We start from the raw sequence: 23,865 nt of genomic DNA on the forward strand, positions 1-23,865 counted from the left end.
CCTATGATCTGGTAGATGTCTTTCTTCATAGATTCCATTTTATTTGCTCAGAGTAATTGGATGACTTCACGAGTTTTTAGCCAATTTATTCACTTCTCAAGGAAATCCTGAAAATAAAATTCTAAATTGAATTCCAAGTTATTGTAATCTAAAATCAAAACCAGCTAAAAACAACTAGCATTTAAAGCTTAAATGACATTTTAAATCTACAAAAGCTGTACCTTATATCACCATGAAAAATTAACTCTAGGGTACCTATTTGGTTTGCTTTAACAAATAACAATATATTAGGTAACACTACGCATTACTTAAAAATGTGCATGTATTCTGTTGCTGCCCAATGTGAATGTAAACTAAATAATAATATTCATTCAAATCCATCAACTATATTTCTGTGGGAAATCAAAACATAATTTTCCAAACTACATTCTAGAGCCTTCTGCCAATTTTACCCAAAAAAATCTGATATTTTAATGCAAAGCTGAACTTCTAGGAGTTCACTGTATTTAAAACGAAAAAGAAGTTGAATGAAACATGAAAGTCTTTACAAAAAGGACTCACTCACGGGAAACAGCACAGAACCTGAGTTCATTTCCTTTCAGTTTCCTGCTTATGAGAAATTCTCACAGTCAGATCAGATATTACAGAAAGTGAACATTTTACCTAAAGACCTTCCAGGAATAGAACTTATGAGTATCTTGCTAATGAATTTTTCTTCGAATTAAAAGAACCAGTTTGTAAAATAATCTCTCAAGCCATTAAACCTTGATCTGGTAGGAGCACAGGAGCTAAAAGCTTAGCAACAGGATCTGGATGAAGATATGCGATAGAATTTCTTTTCAACAGAAAAAATACTCCTTTGGGACGAGGATCCTTTAGGTCCTGAGTAAATGTTTTGCCTTGAACAGTAAAAAAAAAAAAAAAAAAAAAAATCTTAATCTATTAGTAACATCAGATTAAGAATCTTTTTTATTAAAGCAAATTGAATTTCTATAACGTTTAGATAGAAATTAACATCAGTGTATGTGTACATTGCTTAAATATAAGCAGTAACATTTCTGAAAGCAAAGTTGTGGTCTACCCAGTCTGAGAAAATTTTTTCCTGGGATAAGGTAATAATCTTTTTAATCCTTTTGAAACGGTGGTTAAATTTATAAGCAGATCTCAGTGAACTCTGAGAGGCAAAGATGAAACAGTCATGAGAAACTTACTGAACCTAGAAGCACTGATATTTTGGTGTGTATCTGAGATCAGCTAGGTACTCTGTTCAGAACGGTTGAGAGTTCATTAAGCAAATTTCATCATCATTCTGATATGATAACATAGACTACATGTTATTCTAGGAGCACAGTGGAAACAAAGTGCCGAGATAAATGAAGACTGGGTATCTAACACAGTTTGTTTGGTAACAAAGGAAAAACCCATTCTTTCTAGAGGGACTGTAACTAATGAGTAAAATCTCAAAGCTTCAACTCAGCATTAACTATACTCTGTGAAATTCCCAGTGTAAAGCACAAACAGGGCTCACTGACTCCAACAACTCTTCAAAGTCAACAATGCTCTGAAGTGACTGTCACCTCTGCAGAATGGTATTTTATTTAACAGACAGCATGGACTGCATACATATCCATTATCAGTGCCTTGAAAAGGAAACAACTTGAAAAGTTAGCAGCAATTTCTGCAAGTACAAAAATACACATTTATTACATAACATATGGTAATAAAATTTGTCCAGATATATTATACAAACTCAAAGCATTTTAGATAAAGCATTGGTCTAATATATTATAGATTGATGGAGCATAATAAAATGACATGTAGTCTGTCTTCAAATAATACAATACTTTACAGCAATATTAAACTATTCACATTATGTATTACAGGAGTATCTAAGGAACAGAGGAGTGGGGGTGGTTATTGAAGAACCTTAGTACAGTAACTATTTTCTTCTATGCTTCAAATTGGGGGGGTGATTTTCTAGTGGCTATTATGAAATGAAAAAAAAGGCTAAACTATTATTTTTGCAAGTAGTTAAGTAATTTTTCCAGAAATACACTCCAAACCATAAGAGCTTCATTCACATCCTGTAGTTCTGCAGTAGTATGCCCTAAGGGTAAGGGGATTCCCTGTGACTTCATGTATTATACCATGAAAGACTCGTACGGGTGCTCAGAAGTCTAAATACAGGAGCAGTTATGAACTGAAGTCTACTACACCTCTGTGACTGAGAGGGCCAGTGTCATGGAGGGGCTCTCTGGACACAGAATTCTAAAAGTTACTATAATGATTAGGGCAACAGGACCATGGATCCAAGAGGTAGGTAGCACCTATAGCGAATACTGAAATAACTTCTTAGAGAAAACACTGATTTTTAATCCCATAACCAAAAATGTAACTGTTAGAACAAGAGAAGAATATCTGCTATAAGTTTCCTAATGATTAATAAAAATAATCAGAAATAAGCTAGTTTGTGAGAGGAAGATCAATTTGACGGTAGATGACAGAGGTCAAATGGCTGAGCAGCTTTTCCAGGGAGTCGTCAAGGGGAGGAAGGTAAATGTGGTTTAGCACTGTCCCTCCACACTAGCTGGGAAGGCTTGGGAATTTATTCCTGGGCGAGCAGCTGTACTGTTGTAAATTTTAAGGCAAGAGAGAAGAGAAAGAGTCATGCCACCAAAATTAATGGAGTCTAAACCATCTATCAACTATTGAGTCACTTGGGACAAAAATATGGAAACATTTCCACAAATAAGAAAATCCAAAGTAATGACCCACCCGAGGAGGTCTGGTAACCGTTTTGTTGAACATTCTATTCTATGAGTCCCTGTAAGTTGCCAACCTCTAAAGTGCTCTCTTAATTTACAATTTATAAAAATTATACAAAGGTGACTTGTTTTTGTGATTAAGATGAAAATATATGAATAAAAGTGCATGTTTTAAAAATTTATTAGAGTAGACATATGGCCATTAATTTCCCTAAAAATACCCTCACTTCGAACATGCTTATCCTATGGTTCTTGTCACTTTCTGAAGCAGTTCTGGAAATTCTTTCATGTGATAAAAAATATGTTGAGTGACATCCAACTAAACAGCAGAGCTGTGATCGTATTACAGGTCTTCCTCACTCATTCTGTTCATCAGATCTGGTACTGTGCAGCTTCCAGGTCTTTCCCAAGTCAACATGAGCGTAATAGGTAAATATTTTGAAATGATTCAGGACAGCAAGGCAGACACACCAGTGCAACTAAGATGCTCACAGAGCAGCAGCATAAGTGCCTGCCTTGCAAGCAGGCAGTCGTGAGTTCAATCCCTGGTACCGATAAAAAAAAAATTTTTTTTTGACAAAAAGAAGATGCTCACAGAAGAGGATGTACAGAATTGCTTCAGAAAGTGGCACCAATGATGGTGTAAGTGTGTTAGGAATATTTTGAGGAGAATCTCTTACTGTAATAACTTAAAAAATTTAGCCATTCACTGCATTTTTAATCATACACTGTTATCTGAGACAGGGTTACAGAAAAATAGTTCAGCAAAGAGATGCTATGCTTTGTTATGTGTTAACACTATTCACGCAACTGAGAATGGACTGCTAGTGGAATTTTCTACTTAATACTATGATAGCAAATGTTGTTGGAAATGGATCTGTTCTAAACAGGAAAAGCTGTATTTCTAAAGCATGTTCCCAGCACAGAAACCTTTGAAAAGGGAGAAGGAGTGAACACTCTCTCCCTTATCACAGCTGTTTCTCGGAACCTTTACAAAATAGTGCTAAGGGAAAAAAAATCATCAACACAACCAACAAAAGAATTATGATGTCATGGTACCCTCACATGGCAGCAGTGATCACAGGCTTTGAGTTTTCAGAAAATTTTGTGTTTTTGTGCAAAACGACTCATAACTGAGAGATGGTTTACATTTCCTTAGTTTATGTTGTATCTGTGAGCTTATCTTCTCTGTTGTCTTAAATGTGCACCAGTACACTGTGGTGTTTTTGAATCACTCTGATTTTCTCCACTTCAGCTATATAAATGTTCCTAGAGTGATCCTGGAAGGGCGTGTGATTAGAAAATGCCACCGCAATGACAGCTGGCTTGGATTCAGGAAAAGGTTTTACATGATTTTGATCATTACTATATACAAGTTTTTCTTAATATTTTGATTAGTGGCATTTTTCTCACCTCATTACTAAAAGAATTCCCTAAAGTAAATGTGGGTGGTTTCTCACAGTGCCACCCTTCTTGTCCTGATTCTTCACTTATGAAAGCATAGCCTACTCAGGACCTGACGTCACTGACAGTGGACAAAAGGCAACCCTCTTCAATGGAAGGGGTGTTCCCTAAGTCCTCTGCTCCTATCACTAAAACCTCAGGGCAGTACCAATCCCATGCTTTAGTAAATAAAAGCTTTCTAAACTTAGGTGATTTTTTTTCACCTAAAGTCTTTATCAAGTAGTCTCAGTAAAGAAAACATTTTTGTCCTAAGTATTAGTAAGATTATCTTTAGGTTACCTCTCCCAAATATCTTATTTTTAAAAAAGGGTTATAATTATTTTGTGTGATCAGCCCAGTTTCCATTGTTGTAGACAGTAGATTCTTACTGTGGTTAGATGTCTTTGGCTAAGTGTTTATCCCCAGCATCAGGAACCACTGTGGGCTCTTCATCTGGGCTGGTCATATCATTTACAGTCCCAGGACTAGATGAGGCTTTTTCCCACGGCAAAGGACCAGAACAGCATGGCCCTTCAGTCTCCCCTCCCCCGTAGGACTTCCCGCAAAACTTGAGTCTGCTCTCCTGCAGGCTGAATGGAGAGCTACAGTGTCTGTCCGAGTCCTGACAGGAACCAGAGCTCCACGGCCGGGCTGTGTGCGAGGTTCTAGGTCCTTCAGTGGCTGTTGGGGGTGGGCCTTTCTCACTCTGTTGCAGTGAACTGGCTTCTGAAACATCAGATGCATGTGGAGGTGACTCCAAAGGTCCTTTCAGGAGATTGAGTTTCTTTTCCTCTGGCCTGGTTAATTTTGCTTTTTTCTTAAGGGACCAGTTTTTCAAACTGGCCACGCTATTTTTCAGCCACGCGCTGGGATGAAGAGTCACAGAGTGCATCTGTGAATGCCACTCTATGGTGTCCTTTTTCATGTAAGTCAGATGGCTGCTAGCCTGCCCTATGGAGGGGCCAGGCACTTTAGAAATGAAGCTGAAGGAAGGGTTTTCCTGTCTCTTCTGAGCCTGGAAAGTGCAATCTATCGGGGAAGAAGTCTCCGTGGGTGTAAACACAGAGTGTTCTGAGATCTGGGAAAAGGCACTGTCCTGGGAGCTCACGGATGAGCCGGACGGGGAAGTGCCTGGGGAGGATAAGCTGGAAGAGCTGCTGCTCGGGCACAGGCTCAGTCTGGGGGGCAAAACCTTTTCAGCACTTTGGTGAGTGGCACTGCTTCTGCCCACCTCAATCCCCATGACCAAACTCTGATTAATAAGTTTTTGCCCTTCCATTTGCAAAGACTTATGCCGTCTGAGATAATCTTCCTCTCCCTGCAAGAGGACAGTTTGGCAGCTGCTTTTATGTTGTTTCTTTGAATAAATCCCCCTGAGATAGGTCAGTTTGCACTTCTGGTCATCTATGCTGGGCTCTGAACAGCGCCGATGTGTCCTTGAGCTCTTGAGTGTATCTCTGATGTGTGTGGGGGTGTATCCAGATGTGTTTGCATCAGAATGTGGGCTCCTGGAATGGTCCCGGGGGGATGCGTGACTATAAGGTGCCACAGAAATGGCCACTGGCCTGGACTTCGTGGAAAGTTTCACATGGTTTCCTTCAGTAGCTGACAAGCTGCTCTTCTTAATGTTTTTATTAGTGGCGTTTTTCCTGCTGGGATCAGTATTTGTGACTAAACTCTGTTCTAAACACGTCTTATCCTCTTCTGGGAGGGGCTGATTTTGTTCCGGATCATCCTCATCGTTTTGAGAGAGGATTGCATCACAGCTGGACTTGCGTAGCTTTTTCTGGTAAAACCCCTTGAGATAGGAACCCTTAGAGTCATGAGGGTCAATGCTGGGCTCTGAGCAGCGCCTGTGTCGCCGCAGGCTTTGTGGAGCTTCTGCTGCAGCCGTGGACCGGTAGCTGGGGGTACACACGCTGGACGAGGCCCCGGGGCGCTCCACCAGTGGGGCATTTCTGCCCACCACTAACACTTTCACCTGCTTGGACCCCGCAGGCCGTTTCACCTGAATGTCCTGATGCTTAGAGCGGTCTAGGTCAAACTCACTCAGGGCTAAGAGACCTTCCACCTCTGGCTGGTCGATGTCATAGTCACTGAGTGTTAGGACAGAGTCCATGCTTCTGCTACCCTGGCCAAGTTTCCTTACCAGGTCACTGCATGGAGCATCAGCATCCTCATTGAGCTCGTTTTCCAAACTGTCATAAGAGGAATCGTTCAGCTGGACACAAGAGGTGTCTGTCAAGAAAAATTAAACCACTGTCAACATTTTTAAATGGTACAAATACAGCAAATGCTGCCTGAAAAAAAAGTTTTAGTTTAATCCTCCTTTTATGTGGTGCTTGAATACTTACTCCCAATAGGGAAAGTATCTTTTGCAGTCTTTCCAAATGTTAGTAGGAAAAAAAAATCTGTTGGGGTATAACGGGTTTATTCCAGTTCCCAATGAAGTGGGATCTTCCTAGGCAGGATTGTGTCAAATCAACAAACATACCATCAAACAGAAATGGTGAAAATCAGGAAGAAATTAGTACCAGGTATAGCTTTGAATCAGACTCTGCCTCTTAAAGTGGATTGTTGGTTAAGTACATAATTAATTCTAGTCTTGGGGAAACTAATCCTATCAATTTTTCCTGAACAAAGAGCTTGAGAATTATTTCCTTACTTAGCCTACAACAACCACTATAGTTAGAAATGATCATGTATGTTCTGTAGCTAATAACAGATATTGATGGCACAAAAATTCCTACTGTGAAGGTTGTGTGTCTCTGAATTAAGAATACGCCCCCTCCCACCTCCCCCAACACACACAGTGCCAGGTGATTCCAAACTGTTTCACAGCACGCTACGATTCGGAGCTGTCTCAGAGGCCACAGGGAGCAGGAAGACAGGTCTGTTCCTGTGGTCTTGCCCCCTACTCCGTTTTCAGTGAACAGTTCTATACACAGTAGTCCTCATTAAGCCTTTTTAAAAGGTTTTATAGCTACCCTTCTTGAAGGCTGGGACCTCATCTGACACATTTCTTAGCCTCGCCGTGCTGTCAGCAGGCTTTCCAACAGAAAAATGAAATTTCTGGGGCCCAACAGCCCATGTCACAGGCTCCCTTCACCTCAGCTGCTACGGTCATCTGACAGTCACTGGCCTGGCATGTTCACAGCCCTGCTTCTATTCATTAAAAACAGTACCTTAAATAACTAAGATTATAAATTCCATTGGAGCCAGCTGCTCACCTCGGTATCTGCCCCAAAGAGCTAAAGACATCACATTACCATGGCACAGGCACACCGAGGCTGCTGCAACTCAGTTCACAGTGACTAACTCTTGGAAGTAACCTGTTTGTCCAGTAACAGGTGAACAGAAAAGAAAATGCGCTCTCTAGACACCACGGAATACTACTTTGCTATAAAGAAGAATACATTTGCAACATTTATAGGAAAATAGAAATATCTGGAAAAATGTTAAGTGAATAATTCAGACACACAAACTTAAATACCACGTGGTAGCCCTCATTTGAGTAAGGCAAAGTACAATAAAGGGCAAAATAAAGTACTCATAGAAGGAAGCAGGGAGGAGTATCTGCTGCAGGTGTGAAGGGATCCAGGAGACCGAGGGGAGGCTGGCAGGTAAAGAAATGCCAAGGTTTCAGATGTGTTATGGACACGTACCGAACACCCACAGTGAGTACAGATACTGTGTGTCCTAAGAGGGAAGGAGAATAGTAAGAATGAAACAGGGAAAGAGGATTTAGAGCTGGAGGGAGCCAGGTGGGAAGGAAGGCGATTAAAAAGTAATCAAGCTTGCTATGTCCATGCACCTGAACTACTCCTCAAGATGCATGTGAACTTCATGTACTGCACAGATGTACTAGTAAAACATCAACTTCTCCCATTACCTGAAGAATTCTCTTTGGTGTCACATCTCACTGAAATCTCTCCAAAGAGGGAAGTGATTTCATGTCCAAATATCCTACAGCAATTTTCAATCAGAAACTGTATAAGCAGAGAAACCTATACAAAGACAAAATTAAAGTGCTGCTTTTCATATCATGTTCATAAATTACATTTCATATTTAAATCCTGATTTCTAGCAAAAAGCAAAAATCCATAGGAAAAACATTTTAAAAGTACAGAAAAATATGCTGTGCACCTTAAAAGTATACAAAAGGTTCCCCAAAAGACTAGGATATTTTTCTTTCTATGCCCAAGTCATTTTTACTCTTGTTTTGATACAGGATCCTGCTATGTCGTTTATGCTGACCCTGAACTTGCAATGCTCCTACCTCAGTTCCCCAGGAGCTGGGATACAGGCATGCACCACCATTTCTTCTTTAAAATACTCTTAATCAGCAGACTCAAATTATTATTTGGAGCCTTGGCTTAATGCTAATACTATACAATGGCTCTGTGTTTAAAGTTAGAGCAGTTTCAAGGTAATTCGTCCTGAGTTCTTGGGGGTGAATATGCTTTGTTAGTAAAATTTATAAAGTATGAACAGGTAACGCTATGTAAAGGGCAGATCGCTACAGTGTGGTAAAAGGGATCCCGTGGGTGTACATGGAGGAGAGATGAGTGGAAGGCAGATGTGTGATTTGCTGGCTGGTTTCTAACTTGCACGCTGCCCAAGGCCACAGTCCTTACCGCATGGTGCGCACAGCTAAGTTGCCGGGAGGCTTCGTGCCTCCACGCAGACGCACTAGAACCTCTCTGCAGTTTTCTTGCTCCAGCAGCTGAAGCCAAGAGGCACAAGAAATGTGGGGACCAAAGGGAAGTGCATCCCAAATCCTTAGCAGCAGGCGCTGCAGGGGGCTGAGGCTAAGTAACCACTGCATCACCACCATGTCCGCTTTTTACGATGAGGACTTAGTAAGCTAGTTTAACAACTTAACCAGGATCGTACATCTGACAAACAGTGGCATAGAGACTTTAATTTCTATTTGTTTAACTCTAAAGTTTACTTTTATTTTGTTTAAACAACGGTTTTCTTATCAGTCTATACTTTGAGTTGTCTTACTGTTTAGCTTCCTTACAGGGAAAAGCAAAATTATGACTTTTCTGCTTATATTGTATACCTTCCGGGAGTCTACAGGATAGAAAAGAACACTGCACAGCCAGGAAGCTCGATTTTATATAGGGAGGTATGGTTTTCTATGGACTGTTTTTCAGAAGATCATTATTTTCAGTTTCAAAATGGATTTTTAGTCTGTGAGAGCATACAAATGAAGGAAAGTCATTACCTTCTTTGTAAATTCATGTTCTAGTTCAGGGCTGGAGGAAGTAGGAGGCCAAATGAGGCTTGGAGTGACACATACCGCCAAGTTAAATGCGTTCATCTGATTGGTTGAGGAATTTTTCTCAATGTTGTATAATACCCCAAACAGGTATCTTAGGAGAATGACATTGGCTCTAGGAAGCTGGTCCAATAGTCTAAAAGACAGAAAAACATCCTCTTGAAGCAAGACATTCCACTTAAAAACAGACAATCTGCATAGAGAACCATGCAAATCAAGCACAAGTTCAGATATGCAGGAGTTTCAGTTCCTATGGTACCATGCAAAGTGAGCAGTGTTTACGCAGAAAGAAAACAAGCATTCGGAATTACTATTTTTTGGTACACTGTTTTCAAAATTTAATGTAAAAGAATGAAAAAAGTATCTCAAAAATGCTTCCTGAAATATTCTTTGGAACTAGTATCACATGCTTTAATTTAGGCAAATTCTGCAATATTCAGTCAAAACCCACAAAATTTTGTCTAGTAAGATTAAAATGCTTCTTCATTTCCAGGCAGCAGCAGACAAGCGCCGTCTCTTGAGGAGAAGCCAAACTTCAATCTTTAAGACTTCCACCATGAGAGCTGTGCTCCGCTCTACATCTTCTGACATCAATTTTGTTTCAGGTATTTGTCCATCGCTATCACTTTCACATAGTAGTCACGTTTATAAAAGTCTATTTTCTACTGTTAACATTGTGTAATGAAACATGATTCTCAAATGACATTCACTGTAAGTGATTTTTACTGCTGTCCAGAAAACATGCATTCAAATACTGATGCTCTTGATTTGCTTTTTTCTGTGAGAATTTACAACCTTAGGGCAACAGGACAGTCTTCGCTCCCGTGCCTTTCTTTGGTACAATGGACTGACTACGTCTATCACTGACAGGGCGAATCAGGAAAGTTTAAGCAAGATCAAAAGATTGAATGTATTCAATCCAGTATATGATTTTGGGTTATCTAATTCTAATGGGGCCCTAAATCTATGATCCAGCTTACAACTCTGAAAGTTATAGATAACTGAGGGCAGTACATCTAATACTTGTCTACAGAATGAAATCTTATCTGGCAGTGAGACACTGGTACACACCCTGTCCCGGTTTTTTAAAAAGCTGGTTTTGTATCTATTTGTAAACTCACTTCAGCATTGCTGATTAATTTGTTAAGTATTCTAAAATCTCCTTTGAACTGACTGTAATATTTTACTGGATCTTTAATTAATTAATGACTTAAATCTTTGATGTTTACTAATAAAATGTTTCAACCAGTGAGCAACACAACACGGAATTTGATGGAACTACCTGAATGGTTCTTACCGAGCTGTAGCATAAGCAGGTGTAGTATTATGTTACATGGTTTTGGGTTCTGGAGCCTTCAATTGCTATACAATGTCATATTGATGAAAAAAAAATCTATCAATAGCAGTGTGTAGATATTTAAATACTGCTCCAGGAAAAAACAGGCACATGCAAATAAACACCAAGACTCACAGGCTCCAAGAACTGGAGTGCCGTCTTGTGCCTTCTTTCCTACCCTCCTGTTCTGTAACTTTCACCGGCAACTTCCCTGTTGAGTTGAGACACTGCGTTCTTCGTGAGCAGATGACCATGCACCTCCCTCTCCTGCGTCACTTCCCCAGGGGCCGCCTGCTTCTCTGCCATGCGTCCACACAGCCCCTTCCACCCTTTCTTACAGCACAGATGACACCGCACTGCAGCTGTCATTATGGGTTTACTCAACTAGTGTTAGAGCGTGAATTACTAGAGAGGAGGGGAGGGAACCGGTCATCTTCTGTGCATGGTTTCACTTACTGAATGAAACAGATAAGGGTTTGTGTGATTACGCCTTTCCCTAGGCTAAGTTCATGAACTGTAGATTAGGTCTATGGTATTATTTAGTGGATTAACGGTTTATCTCTCTTGGATTGAGATACACAGAAGGTGTACGTTCAAGTGTTCCACGTCAGCAACAGTAGACAAGGAACACAATGACAGAAGGAGCACAAATCTGTCTTAAAATGACTTCGCAGTATTTTAACAGGCAAGCTTAAAAAACAAGTATTTTTGAGACATGAGGAAATTAGAACAATTACCTTTGAATTGCATTTATTTTCTCTTCATCATTTCCTTGATCCATGACACAGACCCAGTGATCATAGATATCTGATAAAAAAATACTTCCTGGAATATTTCGTAGAAAGTCCTTACACACATGAAAAGACAAAGATTTTAAATCATCATTCTCGTACAAACTGTGATGGAGTATTTTGTTGAAAAGTCGTCTTCTTTAAAGTACCAGGCTGTGCTAACTCTCCACTGACTTGATCCACATAAAATCACATTTCAGTTGTTTTTTAACAAAACCCATTGGGATAATTTAAGTCTGCATTATGGTGAGAAAAATAAAGGACAATTTTTTGGGCTTAAAAATCCTGTTTAAATACATTTTATATTAGAATAGCACGTCAAGGACTGGCAATAGCATGCCCAATATTTTTCTCCCTCAAGTAGCAAGGTCAAGGAAATTCATTAAAGATGCCTGTGAGGTTCACAATTAGGTAACCATTAATCTAATCATTCCAAATTTTGTTTGCTTCTTTATCCCAAACAATCAAACAATGTCTGGTACATTTCAAAAAAAAAAAAAAATACGAAGTCTTGGTTACTTTGGGATATCTATTCCAGTGGTATTGCTTTATGACTGACTTTTCCCTGTGTTCCCCATAGAAGGGCTAGCATGTATTTTGGGGAAGAAAATATTCTCAGTGATGGACAGGATCTGAGAACTTACAGGAGCACCAGTATGCCTTACGTACACTGAACAACATATCTAAGTGTATTATCCTTTCCTGGAGAACACGGAGTGGGACTTGGTGTGATAAAACCACATGATACAGCCTGTGTAAAGCTTAAAAGTAAACTGAATTTGGTCTGACAGCCTTGGTTTGAAGCCAAAGCTCTGTTGCTTTTGGAATGGCTCTTAGATGTTCACTTTAGTAAACTTTAGGTAGGGAGAACTCAATTGAATGGGTACATGGTTGGCTGCCACTTGAAAATTCTTATTTTAGAGGTGAAAATCTAAAATACTCTTGCTACAAAACCAAATCAGTGACTATTTACATGCCTTGTGGAAGCTTGTTACTTTGTATCATGTTTATTACTAATTCAGGAGCTGGGACAGCATACCACAACAGTCAGTCCATCATGCAGGCATCTCCCTCCCTGGGCACAGGCTCCTTCAGGGCCGGGCAGGGGCTCGCCTTTGCACAGTGAATGTTAGGCACAGCCCCAGCTATACTACAGGCCATTACCGGACACCATGTCTCCAGGCGTAGTATTAAAGGGGGACACGGAAGGGGCCAACTGAGGGGCTAAGACAGTCTATCACCGTCCTTTTTAAGACCAGTTAGTGAGATGGGCTGATCCAAAGTCTTTTTAACATAGATCCCAACAGAGATGTACCTAGTTACTTGTGGTTCAGACACATTATCATGAAAAAATTCCTCTTTTTTGGAAAGTTCTCCTAAGTCCAAACTACTTTTAGATGCTGCACTTACTTTATGTCAGATTTAGAAGACATAAAATCTGTTATTTCAAATTGGGGTAGTGACCCTTGCTCTTTAAAAACGATCGCTGGAAAACATGTTTATGATCTCTCTTGAAGAAAAACATCACTAAATCTTAAACTGACCCTTGAAGATACTAACTTGTAACTTCTCAGTGAACTCTCCCGCAGCTGGAATAACAGGTTATGAAATACAACCACCAGCACAGCTGAGAGGTGTCTGAGAGCTGGCTCTGAATTACAAACAGGCCTGCAGTACTCCGTGGACGGTCTCATCTTCTACTCTGGCGCCCGGTCATTAGAATTCTCCAATTTGTCTAAGAAGCTGTGGATGAAATACAAACTCTTCCTCAAATTTTGGTACCTCAGGCAATTTGGGTCCAATTATAGGATGAAGAATTAGGCTTGTATTTAAGCAAAACCAGTGTATGAGAAAAAGTTAAAGGACATCATCAGTAGTACTTCCAAATAGTCTTAAAAACAAGAAAGTTGTATCACCTAAAAAAGTCCAAATTTTTGGCAAAAATTATCTTCTGAAATCACTTGAAGAGGAGTAATGTAGTTATTCAATGACAAAACTTCAGTTATTTAAAATCCATTTAACTACTTTATTCAATCATTTATGTCATTTTTGGGGGAGGAGTCTTTTCTTTGGAAACACGAAATTCACACTTTGAAACACAACTTAGCTCTTCCAGAACCATATTTCTTTGCAATACTTCAATAATTTAGCATAAATTTTTAATAAGTGCGGTGCTGGCTGTGAAGAACAGCAAGGAAACTTTTCTGAAACAAGGCTTTACCCTTCCTGTGTTAAGGGAGAGGAGGCCCAGTCATGTGAGGGAAAAAGTCACGGTGCATTTATATTTATTATACCATAATCATAAACCAGGATTCAATCAACATCCTATTCAAAACAGACCAGATGACCCTAGCTCCAGTTCTCGAGTGATGTTTTATTGTAAGAATCTACAGCATGCTCTTCCCAAGAAACACCTGAGCATCAGGGATCCAGGAGAGGGAATATTTATGGGGATGATGATCACAGATATGAATGGAATTTTTAATGGTCTCAGCAATTTTTTGTTACAGTTTTAAGGCAAATAAATAGTTATTATGGTAAACTTGTGTAACTATTTTCAGTAGCTTAATAAAAGTTTAGTTTTGAAAACTTTGCTTTCATTAGAAAGACAGTAAGATGATGAAAGCTTTTGAGCAGGAGGTAAGATAAAGAAATTAGAAGAGAAAGTACATCTAACTGGACATTTCAGTGGTGGCTGCTTTTCAAATCTAATGATGATTTCGTGGAATATTTTCACACTTTCTAGGCTCTATGTCTATTATTCTCTGCACACGGGATTACTGTTTATAAACAGACAAACAAAGCACCCTGTTCCAGAAGTGCATGGTGGGATATATAAAAGGTGAACTTCTCCTACCTTTAAGACAGATGCTATCACAAAAATTGATTCGCAGTCCAGGTGTACTTCGGCTCCTGAATTCAGTTTCTCCTTTAGCTCTCGGCAGGACTTCACGTTGGCCGACTGTCTGAAGATACCCCTTGTAAGGGGTCCTTTTTGATTAAGGAAGAAAAGCATATCCTACGGGAAAGCAGGAAGGCACACAATGACTCCTTCACATACAACGAGAGTGGGACAAGTGCTCCCTTTCTGTGGTTGCCAGAGGCCAGCGTGAAAGCCCTGAACGACCAGAGCCAGACCTGTTTCAGAGGAAAGAACGGTGTTTGCCAGGGGCTTGATGGCCTGCCGGGGCAGTGGAGACACTAGTCAAAGGGTATGAATTTGAGTTAGGAAGAAAACTTTCAGGTGATTTATTGCATAACGCGGTGACTATAGTTAATAAAAATACATTTTTGAAAACTGCTGATTTTGCTAATTTTCTCTAATGTTGCTGTTTATCAGCTCTCCCTGCAGTACAGGAAGAGAATGAATTTTGAGGAAACCAACCCCTGTGATTTAAAGCCAATTATGCCACTTATTTACTGTGTAATCATCTTTAAGATACCAAGTCTTTTTCTTTTTAGTTTGTAAAGTAAGGATGATAGTGAAAACCACTGTCTGACTTTTGCTATGATACTAAAGTGGCTACCCGGCGTCCAGCACTGACACAAGCACAACACAGCATCAGTGCACACACTTACTACAGTCTAAGGCCCCACTGGAGACTCACAGCAGACTCTGGGCTGCATCACCAGCTCAACTGATAGAAGATGGTAAACTGTCAGAGAATAAATTTTGATGTCTAAACATTTGAAGAAAAAGCAGTTTTCAAAACTTTAAACAGTAAGATTGAGAAGTCTCTGCTTAGTGATAAAATGGTATTTTCAGAACAACGTGGAGTTTCAAGAAATGATTTGTGAGGGATAATGTGGATTTTCTGTGTAGGGAGCAAGTTCCAATTTATCCCGGCAGGCTTACACTGTCTTCTCAAAGCTAGTAGAGTCCACTGATTGTCTCTTTATGTCTTCCTTTTCATTTGCTAATAGCTAACTCAGATTTTTTTTTGAAGATAAAAACTTTTAGTCAAAGTTGGGTGTGCTATAATTTTTCCATTTGGCACGGATTCGCCTCCCAAGTCTCACCGTACCTGAACCTCCTTTCTCATTAGTTTACGGGCCCAACTGAGACTTACCAGGACAGACTTGGGCAGATTGTCGTTTTCACAAATATCTTGCAGAGAAACTCCAAAGAGCTGTCCTGGTACAGGCGATGTTGGTGACATGGGCAGGTTGTCCAGGTGAGTGCTAGAACCCCGCCAAAAGGCCCAGTTTATGATAGACCTCCTCCTCCTAACTGTCTTCTGACCCGAATCTAAGAAGTGGGATTATTAAGAAAATTAGTTTAATTCACTTAACTTCATTTGTATAATTTCCAGTTTATAGTATAGTTAGTAGAAAGGCCCTTGCCACACTGAAGTTTATAAGAGAGAACAAGACTAGTGGTTGTGGGAGAAAAATATGTTAATAAATGTCACAAGGGAGGAGCGCAGTATCAAAGGCGTTCAGACGGCAGTAAATCACACCTATCTAACAGAAGGAAAGCGAGGAATTCTGGAACACTCCACTGGGTTAGATTCTGAATGAAGATTTCAATAAATGGAGAACCCAGAATAGCACCTTTCACCCTGAACTTAAGAAAGCATTGCTGAGTAACTGAAACTGAGGAAAGGGTTATGTGGAAAAAAATAACATTAGCCAAACAGTAATAAGCCAGCCTGAGAGAAAATGACTTCATGATACCACAGTGCCAAAGCATTTTTGACATCATGTGTATCTAGTTTTAACACAGAAGTTACTGAGCTTTCAACTTGAACATAAAAGACAGCTCTTTAAAGTTTCACCTCTAAACGTGATTGACACTTTTCTCCTTCCCACCCACTCAGCACGTAAGCACAGATAACTATTAACCCGGGACAAGCAAAATGACCCTGTTTAAAGGCACCAAGAGTATCTGCAGACTGCAGACTCTGAGGTACAAGTCTGACACCTGAGAGGGGGATGGCCTGGAGCCTGGGTGACTTTTCTCTCTTCCAGCTCTTATTATGAAGACAGACACTGGGACAGTGGAGGGACAAAATCTTGAGAGAAAACTGTATTTTTTACTGGATTGAAAGAGAGAGGAGAGAGAATGTAGCCACCGTAGCTAGAAATGGAAAGGAACTGCCACAATGGAGAAAATCTTGTTGCAGGATCTTCAAATATTGTGGATAAATTCTGTTCATATCTCTGGCTACCACCTGAACCAAGCACCCCAGGTGATGCAGGGTAACAGGGGTACTCTGCTTCACTGAAGCACTTTCTTCCTGCCCTGACATTCCCAACCACCATCTTTAAAACACAAAACAGGAGAAACTAAATGCTTTCTTTAATTCAGAAAGGAGTTCCTGTATGTTTAGTAATTTATTTAATATGTTAAGTGAATTACTGTGCTGAGACTGGTTTATGGGTATGTTTTACTCTAAAATTATCGGATTTGGGTTTTAGCTTTCACACACTGCTTAAGAAGAATGTTCTTGAGCCAGGGACACAGCTCAGTGGTGCAGCGCCTCCCTGGCAAGTGCAAGGTCCTGAGTTTGATTCTCGGTACCCAACAAAAGAAAAACAAAAAACAAAAACAAAAAAGCCCCAAACAAAAAACCCAAGAAGAATGTTCTATCAACAAGTTACATACTAACCTATCTTATATGTAAGCCAAAATAAAGCAGAAATTGAATTCTTTGGTTTTTCCTAAATACTTTCAGCTGGAGCCATATCTTGCATTGTATATAGCATCTGATCTGAAAACTTTGGTTCTGAGACCTAAAGAAAAAGAGTGCTTTAAAGTTCACTTTGTTGCAGACCTCTTAATGTGTACTGATTATTTTTAAATGTCTAGTGCTAATAAAAACATGGCATTGTCAGAAAAAACAAAGATGATAAAATATGAAGCACACTAAATTCAGATCATTCTAGCCTCCCTAAATAAGCCCTGCAAGATCCAGGCTTGGTGTTCTTTGTCATGTTTAAATCATAAAACAATATAATTGGTGAACTTTGTTTATAGAATAATTGTTACAACAACAAACAGATTGCTATCCTGGCCATAAGCTCTCTAATTAAGAATCGATTTCTCTCCCAGAGTGGGACACTGATACAGGGAAAAGGCAGCACCTGTGCCGGTCAGCTGCCTCCTCCCATGAGAGTCTGTCTGATTCCAGCGCGGTTCGGGGTCTCAAGCAAATGTGGAGAGTGAACCTGCTGCCGGCACAGAACTGGGGGCACAGCTCAGGCTTGGAACGCCACCAAGAGAGACCACACCCCACTTATTTCCAGAACTGTTCTGCTCTACTCCAGTTTTTCCATATTAGCTGTAACTAAGCTATACAATATTTCATGTAACTTTGGCTCTGTTTATAGACTACAATAAATCTTGGAATAGGGTTGCAGGCTTTAAGAAACACATGTTCTAAAACTACACACAGATACATAAACAGGCATAATTTTTAAAAAATGTATCTTTCTGAATGTAAGTGTCAAGTGCTCTGAAGACACTGAAGCAGGGCAAATACCTGCAAGGAAAAAAGATTTCCTAGAAGTGACGTCTGAGTTGGGTCTTGCAGTCAGAAATTTGGATGTATACATTTTGAACTCTGCATTTGCACTTGGAGTTGTCTCACTGGGAACCAATCACCCCAAAGACAAGTTAGGGTGATCCAAGTCTCAGGGATGGCCTATCAATTTCTGGTTTATCTGCAGTGTGAGGCTGTTCAGTAGGAAGAGTTCTCACACTGAGGCAGGAATTTAAAAAGAAAAGAGCCTGGGGATGACTGTGCTCACCCAAGGTGAGGCAGGGTAACGGGTAGAAAAAGCCCTGTTAGAAGCAGACCTGAAGTTTTATTTTACTCAGGTGCTTACTGCTGTCATCCAATATTCTCATGGAAATTAGCTGCTGATTTCATTTTTTGTGAACCTTAAAAATAGGGTACAATTTTCTACACAAAACATCTATTTCCTAAGAGTAACCAATGTAAAATTTGAGTTCTATGGATTTTAAATAATGTATAGCACATTGATAATTATATAGTCCTATTTTCTATGCAATATAAAGTTCCGTGAGTAATGAAAATCTCTCATCTTCACACTGGCACCAAACTAAACGTAAAGAGCAGTAGCAGAAGCAGTGGAAGTGCTCTGTCTGACCGAGTGAGCTGGCCTACACAGGGGGTGGTCAGGTCCAGCGACAGGGACAGAGCTCGAGGACAGAAGATGCAAGTGGAGTTTGAGCAGCGCTGCTCCACACTCGGTGACGCCAGACACAGTGTGCTCATCTACGGAGTAAGCTGATGTCATCTCAAGTGGTGCTGTTGAAGCTTAAAAAAGTATTTATAAACTTTTAAGTCTACGTAGAAATTACTGGATAATTTCATGAAAAGTACCACCCAGAGGCCAGTAACTTCATTTGTACAATTTCTAGACTCTTTATGGTTTTTCAGTCTTTTCGAGATGCATTTTGTCTTTACCATTTCTAATTAAAGCACTCCAGAGATGTAAGAGACTGAAGTCAAACGAGATGGTTATGTTACTTGCAAAGCTCTGTTACTAAGTCTAGTAGATACCGAGAATTTGGCTGGAATGTTTTTGACTAAATTTGCATTTTAATCTTCTGAATCAAAGATTGTGCTACGCTGGTCGGGCATCCCTTTGGAAACCCATGAAGAGTGGTTTTTATGCCTTTAAAAAGTTGACAAAAATCTAGCTTATACCTTGTGATACCTAAACATTAAATTGGAATGTTGCTGTGTGTGACGGTTTTACTGGAATCCACCTCGTTTCTCCCGTACTGCCCATGTGCCTGCTTTCCACTCCACTCCACGGAGCGCTGAACAGCTGGGACAGAACTGGTGTGCAGGGTGCTTTATTCGCTCTGTGCTCAGGGCTCTGCAAGCTCCAACGACTCCATTCCACATCCACACTGTCTCAACGCACCATGACACTGTCACATCTTGTTCATTTTCCTTGTTTTGGTATGATGAGTAAAGTGGATTTCCTATATTGACTTTTTAAGACAGTGAATTATGGATCATTCTATTATTGAATTAAATGACAAAGTACAGCGGTACCTTGTTGCCATTCATTAAATGGTATTAAATTGTTTTGGCTGGAAAAAGTAGCAGGCCACAAGGCAATCGGCACTCACAAGTTCTAACTTGCACATTGCATATTAAACAAAGAACTAGTAACAGCACAAAGTATTTTCTTTTTTTGTGCCCCATTATTTTGTTTTTGAGAAAGAGCCTCTCTACATAGTTCAGGCTGGCCTTGAACTAATGATGATCCTCCTGTCTCAGTCTCCCAAATGCCAGGATCACAGATATGTGCCACCAAGCTCAGCCAAGATGCAATTTTTGGGTATCAAATTTGAGGAGTTTCAAAACAACTGTGTGCAACAAGGTACGATTATATCGTGCTTACTGTACAATGGCTGTGATAAAAGAATACATTACACTGTACACTAAGTACACATCAATGTAAGAAAGCAAAGGTCAGAAAAATTAGAACATTTAAAATGGAAAGTTTCATCAGTGCAGCACTTGACCCAAATAATGAAAATGAAGTGCTAACGAAAGTCTCAGGGCTCATTTGTTATCCAGTTAAAGGAAAGTCATTTACAAATGGTGCGATGATTAAATATTGCATGCTTGTAGCAGACGCAGAAACATGTCCAGAAAAATTAAAGATTATTAGCCTTTCGTTGAAAACAGCTCATTGAATAAAGCAGGGCATCAGATGTCATGTTCCCAGGGAACGCAGATTAGCAGGCTAAGGAGAGAGTCCTGTGGAAGCCATGATAGTCTTCACAACACCGAAGGTCCACACAGGGCATCAGTCCTGTGACACCATCACTGGCAGCTTCCTCCCTATGATATGACCATACAGCGCAGTGTACTGGAGTACCACACAGGTACTGGAGCATCTACAGCACTGCCTGTGCCTCTGACTCACATGAAGTTAAAGGGCAAAAGGACAGGGACAGAAGGACAGACTGCATTGCTGTCTGATGCTGCTTACAGGTCAGGGATGCCTGTGGCTGATTTATAAAACCACTGTCTAGAACTCCATCTTTTCTTTTTAAGATATTTATTAGATATATTTATCTTATATTTATTAAGATACTTATTAGTAAATTAAAAATACCTCATCTGGGTCAAAACCAGTCTTTCTGTTTGCATTAAATTTGTGCTCAGGAATGTGAACTTTTGCTGAATAAATGCTCTATGATGGAGAAGCGACTCACCACTTAGATGCTGGGTGGCAGCCAGGCGGCTGGGCTTCAGGATGAACTGGCATTGCATCTCTCGGGGCAGCTGTTCCATAAGGAAGGGCTCCTGAAGACTGGAAAGGGTGGCAGAGTCTTTTGATCCCTGTGTCAGAAGTGCAGTGTCTCGAAGATGGCTCATTTTAATTCCATAGGGAAATTCATGTCCTATAAAGACAGAAATCTAAGTGTAGACTTCCAGCTGAGTGGGTAAGCACATGAGATAGTCTGCAATGACTGCAATTCATTCCTGGGACTTTTGTTGTAAAGAGCTGGAAGCCACCATATAACGCTGGTTAGCAAAGTAGTTGTATGGAGGGGCAAGAAAAAATGTTAAAGAATATCTTATTTGGAACGATGGCATAAATCAGTGTGTGAACTGTAGAGTGTTCACTTTTTGTGTTTGTGTAACAAAATTTAAAGGCATTCTCCTTTCCACCAACTAGATCTATAAATCTTCACCAGCTCCACGAGCTTGCTGGACTTCAGATTCATGATTTAAATATTTATCCTCTGTTTCAAGCATTATGAGGATCAAATAAATACATATGAGCAGTTGAAATTATTTAAATAGGATGAAAAACTAAAGATATCAAGCATCACTACTGTGTTTCTTGAGTATGCTTGTCTGAAAAAAAAAAAAAACTTTTCAAGAGCATCTGGGACTCGTTTGCTCTGTGCTTCCTCCACCTGCTGCTGGTGCTGGTGTTCACAGGCCACAATCATAAGGAAGACCACAGAGAGTTAGAGACACACACATGCAAAGGAGAACTTACAAAGCAGAAAAACTAAACCCCGGACGTCTGACTAAAACTGTGATTTCTCTTCTGCAGTATTTAAGTAATTGCATCCTTGCAGTGTAATTATAAATATTATGTGCTATAAATTCTCTAAATTTAGAGAGTAAGTTCTCTGATCACTGAATGTAACTCAATAAACTCTTAACTTAAGTGGCACAGGCACAAACTGTAAATGTATTAACATTTAGACATTATACTAATTTCCGGGAATAAGTTAAAAGGCTTCTATAACAGCAATAATACAAAATTCATTTATCAAATAGCCAGCAGCTAATCTACAATTGTTTTACAAGGCACATAAAAGGGAATGAAAAAAGAATTAATATGCAATATGTATATGTAGCAATACTTCACCATGAACATATGTTTTATATATAGCAAACATAAAAGAATTGCTGCCAGGAAGAGGATAAACATGTCTCATAGTTTTTCAGTAAGAGCTAGTAATGAAAGTTGAAAATATTGCAGACCTACAGGGTGCCACCTAGTTTTAATTAAATTACCTGATCTAAATAATTGTAAGTAATGACAACTTTCACTTTGCTCATTTATTTTTATAAAAATGGCAACATTTAAAAAGTGCACCTGAAATATGGTCAGTTTTCCATTCATCTCTGTATGAGATCTAATCTTCTAATGTTTTCTCAAAACAAATGCTGGAAAATCTGGCTAGAGAAACATCGGCCGGTGCAGTAAGCAATACTTAGTTGGTAAATCAGTCTGCAAAGACCTTTAGGAGTCAAAACGAATTAAATCTTTTCCTTACGACACCTCGGGAACTTCTGGGAACAGGGCAGGTGCTGGGCTGAGATGAACAACTGGATTACTTCCCTAGCAAAGTAGTGTAATTGGCAGGAGAATGTACATGAAAATCAAAAATTGGAATACAAAAAATGTATGGAGAGAAAGTAATACTTGCATGTATATTGTTTTCTTAAGAAAAAACAGTTGGCAAGACTGTTCTGACTTTAAAGGAAAAAACTTGTTTTCTTTCTTACTTACGTGTTTTAGCTGCCTAAGTGAAAAGATAGTAATGTTTGGCGCAAAATAAATGCTTAACAGATGTTAACTACGTATCACATGAGATTTAATAGGATTTAAGCTTGGGGTGTCTGACCATTTCTGAGACATTCAGAATTAAAGTAAAACACAATGCTCTCTGAGATTTTCATAGAAACTTACCAATGAGTGGGTAGGGTGCTGCTTCTTTTCCAGAATTGACCCATAACTGGAAATCTCTCTCAGAACCCTGGAGGATTAAAAAAAATTAAAAGTTAAAATACATTTTAATACATTTGGTACTCAAATGAAGGAAACAACATTTTACATTTTTTTTAATTTAAAGAGACAGAAACAAAAAATACATGGAGATAAAAAAGGGTAGAAATAATACAGAATTACAGAAAAATAAATGGTAAGAAATCACCAGTTGATAAGTTACATATTGTCATCTTAGAAATAGCTGTTCAGGTTACAAAATTAAAGTATGTAAAATGACATTCAAATAGTGACACTGCCAACAGTTCTGCTCAATGATCCAACAAGAACTCAGTAATATGGTTATCAGTCCTACACACTTATTTTATATCTTAAAGAGGGTAAGATTAAACATGACAAAACAGAACAAAACAGTTTAAAAAAAAACAATTTAAAGAAATACAGATTTCAAAGCAAGTCCACTGGAGATCTTCACTGTCTATCTTATTGTCTCTAGTTTTTTCCAAATAGTTGTCCCCATCTTCACACACATTAAATACATACTGCATATTATAGAACTAATCAAATCATTACAGGATGATGAAGGCTTTTTAGGTCTTCAAGATCTGACATTGGGGAAGACAATAATAACTACCATTGCATTTCTCATTCTCTTCGTAGTAGCTGTCCTTGTCTTTACATATGCTGAAATTGAACTTAAGAGACTAGACTAATATCACTCTGATCAGTGAATAATAGTATTGCTAGATTTTATATCATTACATTTTTATGCTTTGCAAAAAAGAAAAACCTGCAGACAAGGTTCATGGGAATGTTATAGGTTTTTAAGATAGACAATATGCTGATTTCTGCAATCTAGGCTCCCATTCTCCAAGAGGACTTGGGAATCCTATCCTTCAAGTGCTCAACAGGGAGCCACAACCTGTAATTGAACTGGACCCTCCCTGTATCAGAAAACCTGTGGAATGTGTGAAATGGTAGGTAAGGACCTTT

At 39.4% G+C, this 23,865-nt stretch overlaps 1 protein-coding gene across 3 annotated transcripts in view; it reads right to left on the reverse strand.

Annotated features, from left to right (window-relative positions):
- Positions 1–1,567: 1,567 nt before the first annotated feature.
- The window catches only part of Arhgap20 (Rho GTPase activating protein 20), a 119,678-nt gene continuing 97,380 nt past the window's right edge, over positions 1,568–23,865 (reverse strand). For all 3 annotated transcript variants that reach the window (XM_063255724.1, XM_063255725.1, XM_063255726.1), the window contains exons 8-15: positions 22,837–22,903; positions 20,834–21,022; positions 15,693–15,871; positions 14,480–14,641; positions 11,569–11,678; positions 9,442–9,631; positions 8,101–8,215; positions 1,568–6,446 (exon numbers count right to left, since the gene is read on the reverse strand). In XM_063255724.1, coding sequence (XP_063111794.1) covers positions 4,603–6,446; positions 8,101–8,215; positions 9,442–9,631; positions 11,569–11,678; positions 14,480–14,641; positions 15,693–15,871; positions 20,834–21,022; positions 22,837–22,903 — 2,856 coding nt within the window. In that variant the 3' untranslated portion in view covers positions 1,568–4,602. The remainder of the gene's footprint in view (positions 6,447–8,100; positions 8,216–9,441; positions 9,632–11,568; positions 11,679–14,479; positions 14,642–15,692; positions 15,872–20,833; positions 21,023–22,836; positions 22,904–23,865) is intronic.

This window comes from Cavia porcellus, unplaced genomic scaffold (genome assembly GCF_034190915.1).
Source record: "Cavia porcellus strain 051 isolate PalLab524CR breed Dunkin Hartley unplaced genomic scaffold, mCavPor4.1 scaffold_9, whole genome shotgun sequence".
In the NCBI taxonomy this organism is placed as follows: Eukaryota; Metazoa; Chordata; class Mammalia; order Rodentia; family Caviidae; genus Cavia; species Cavia porcellus.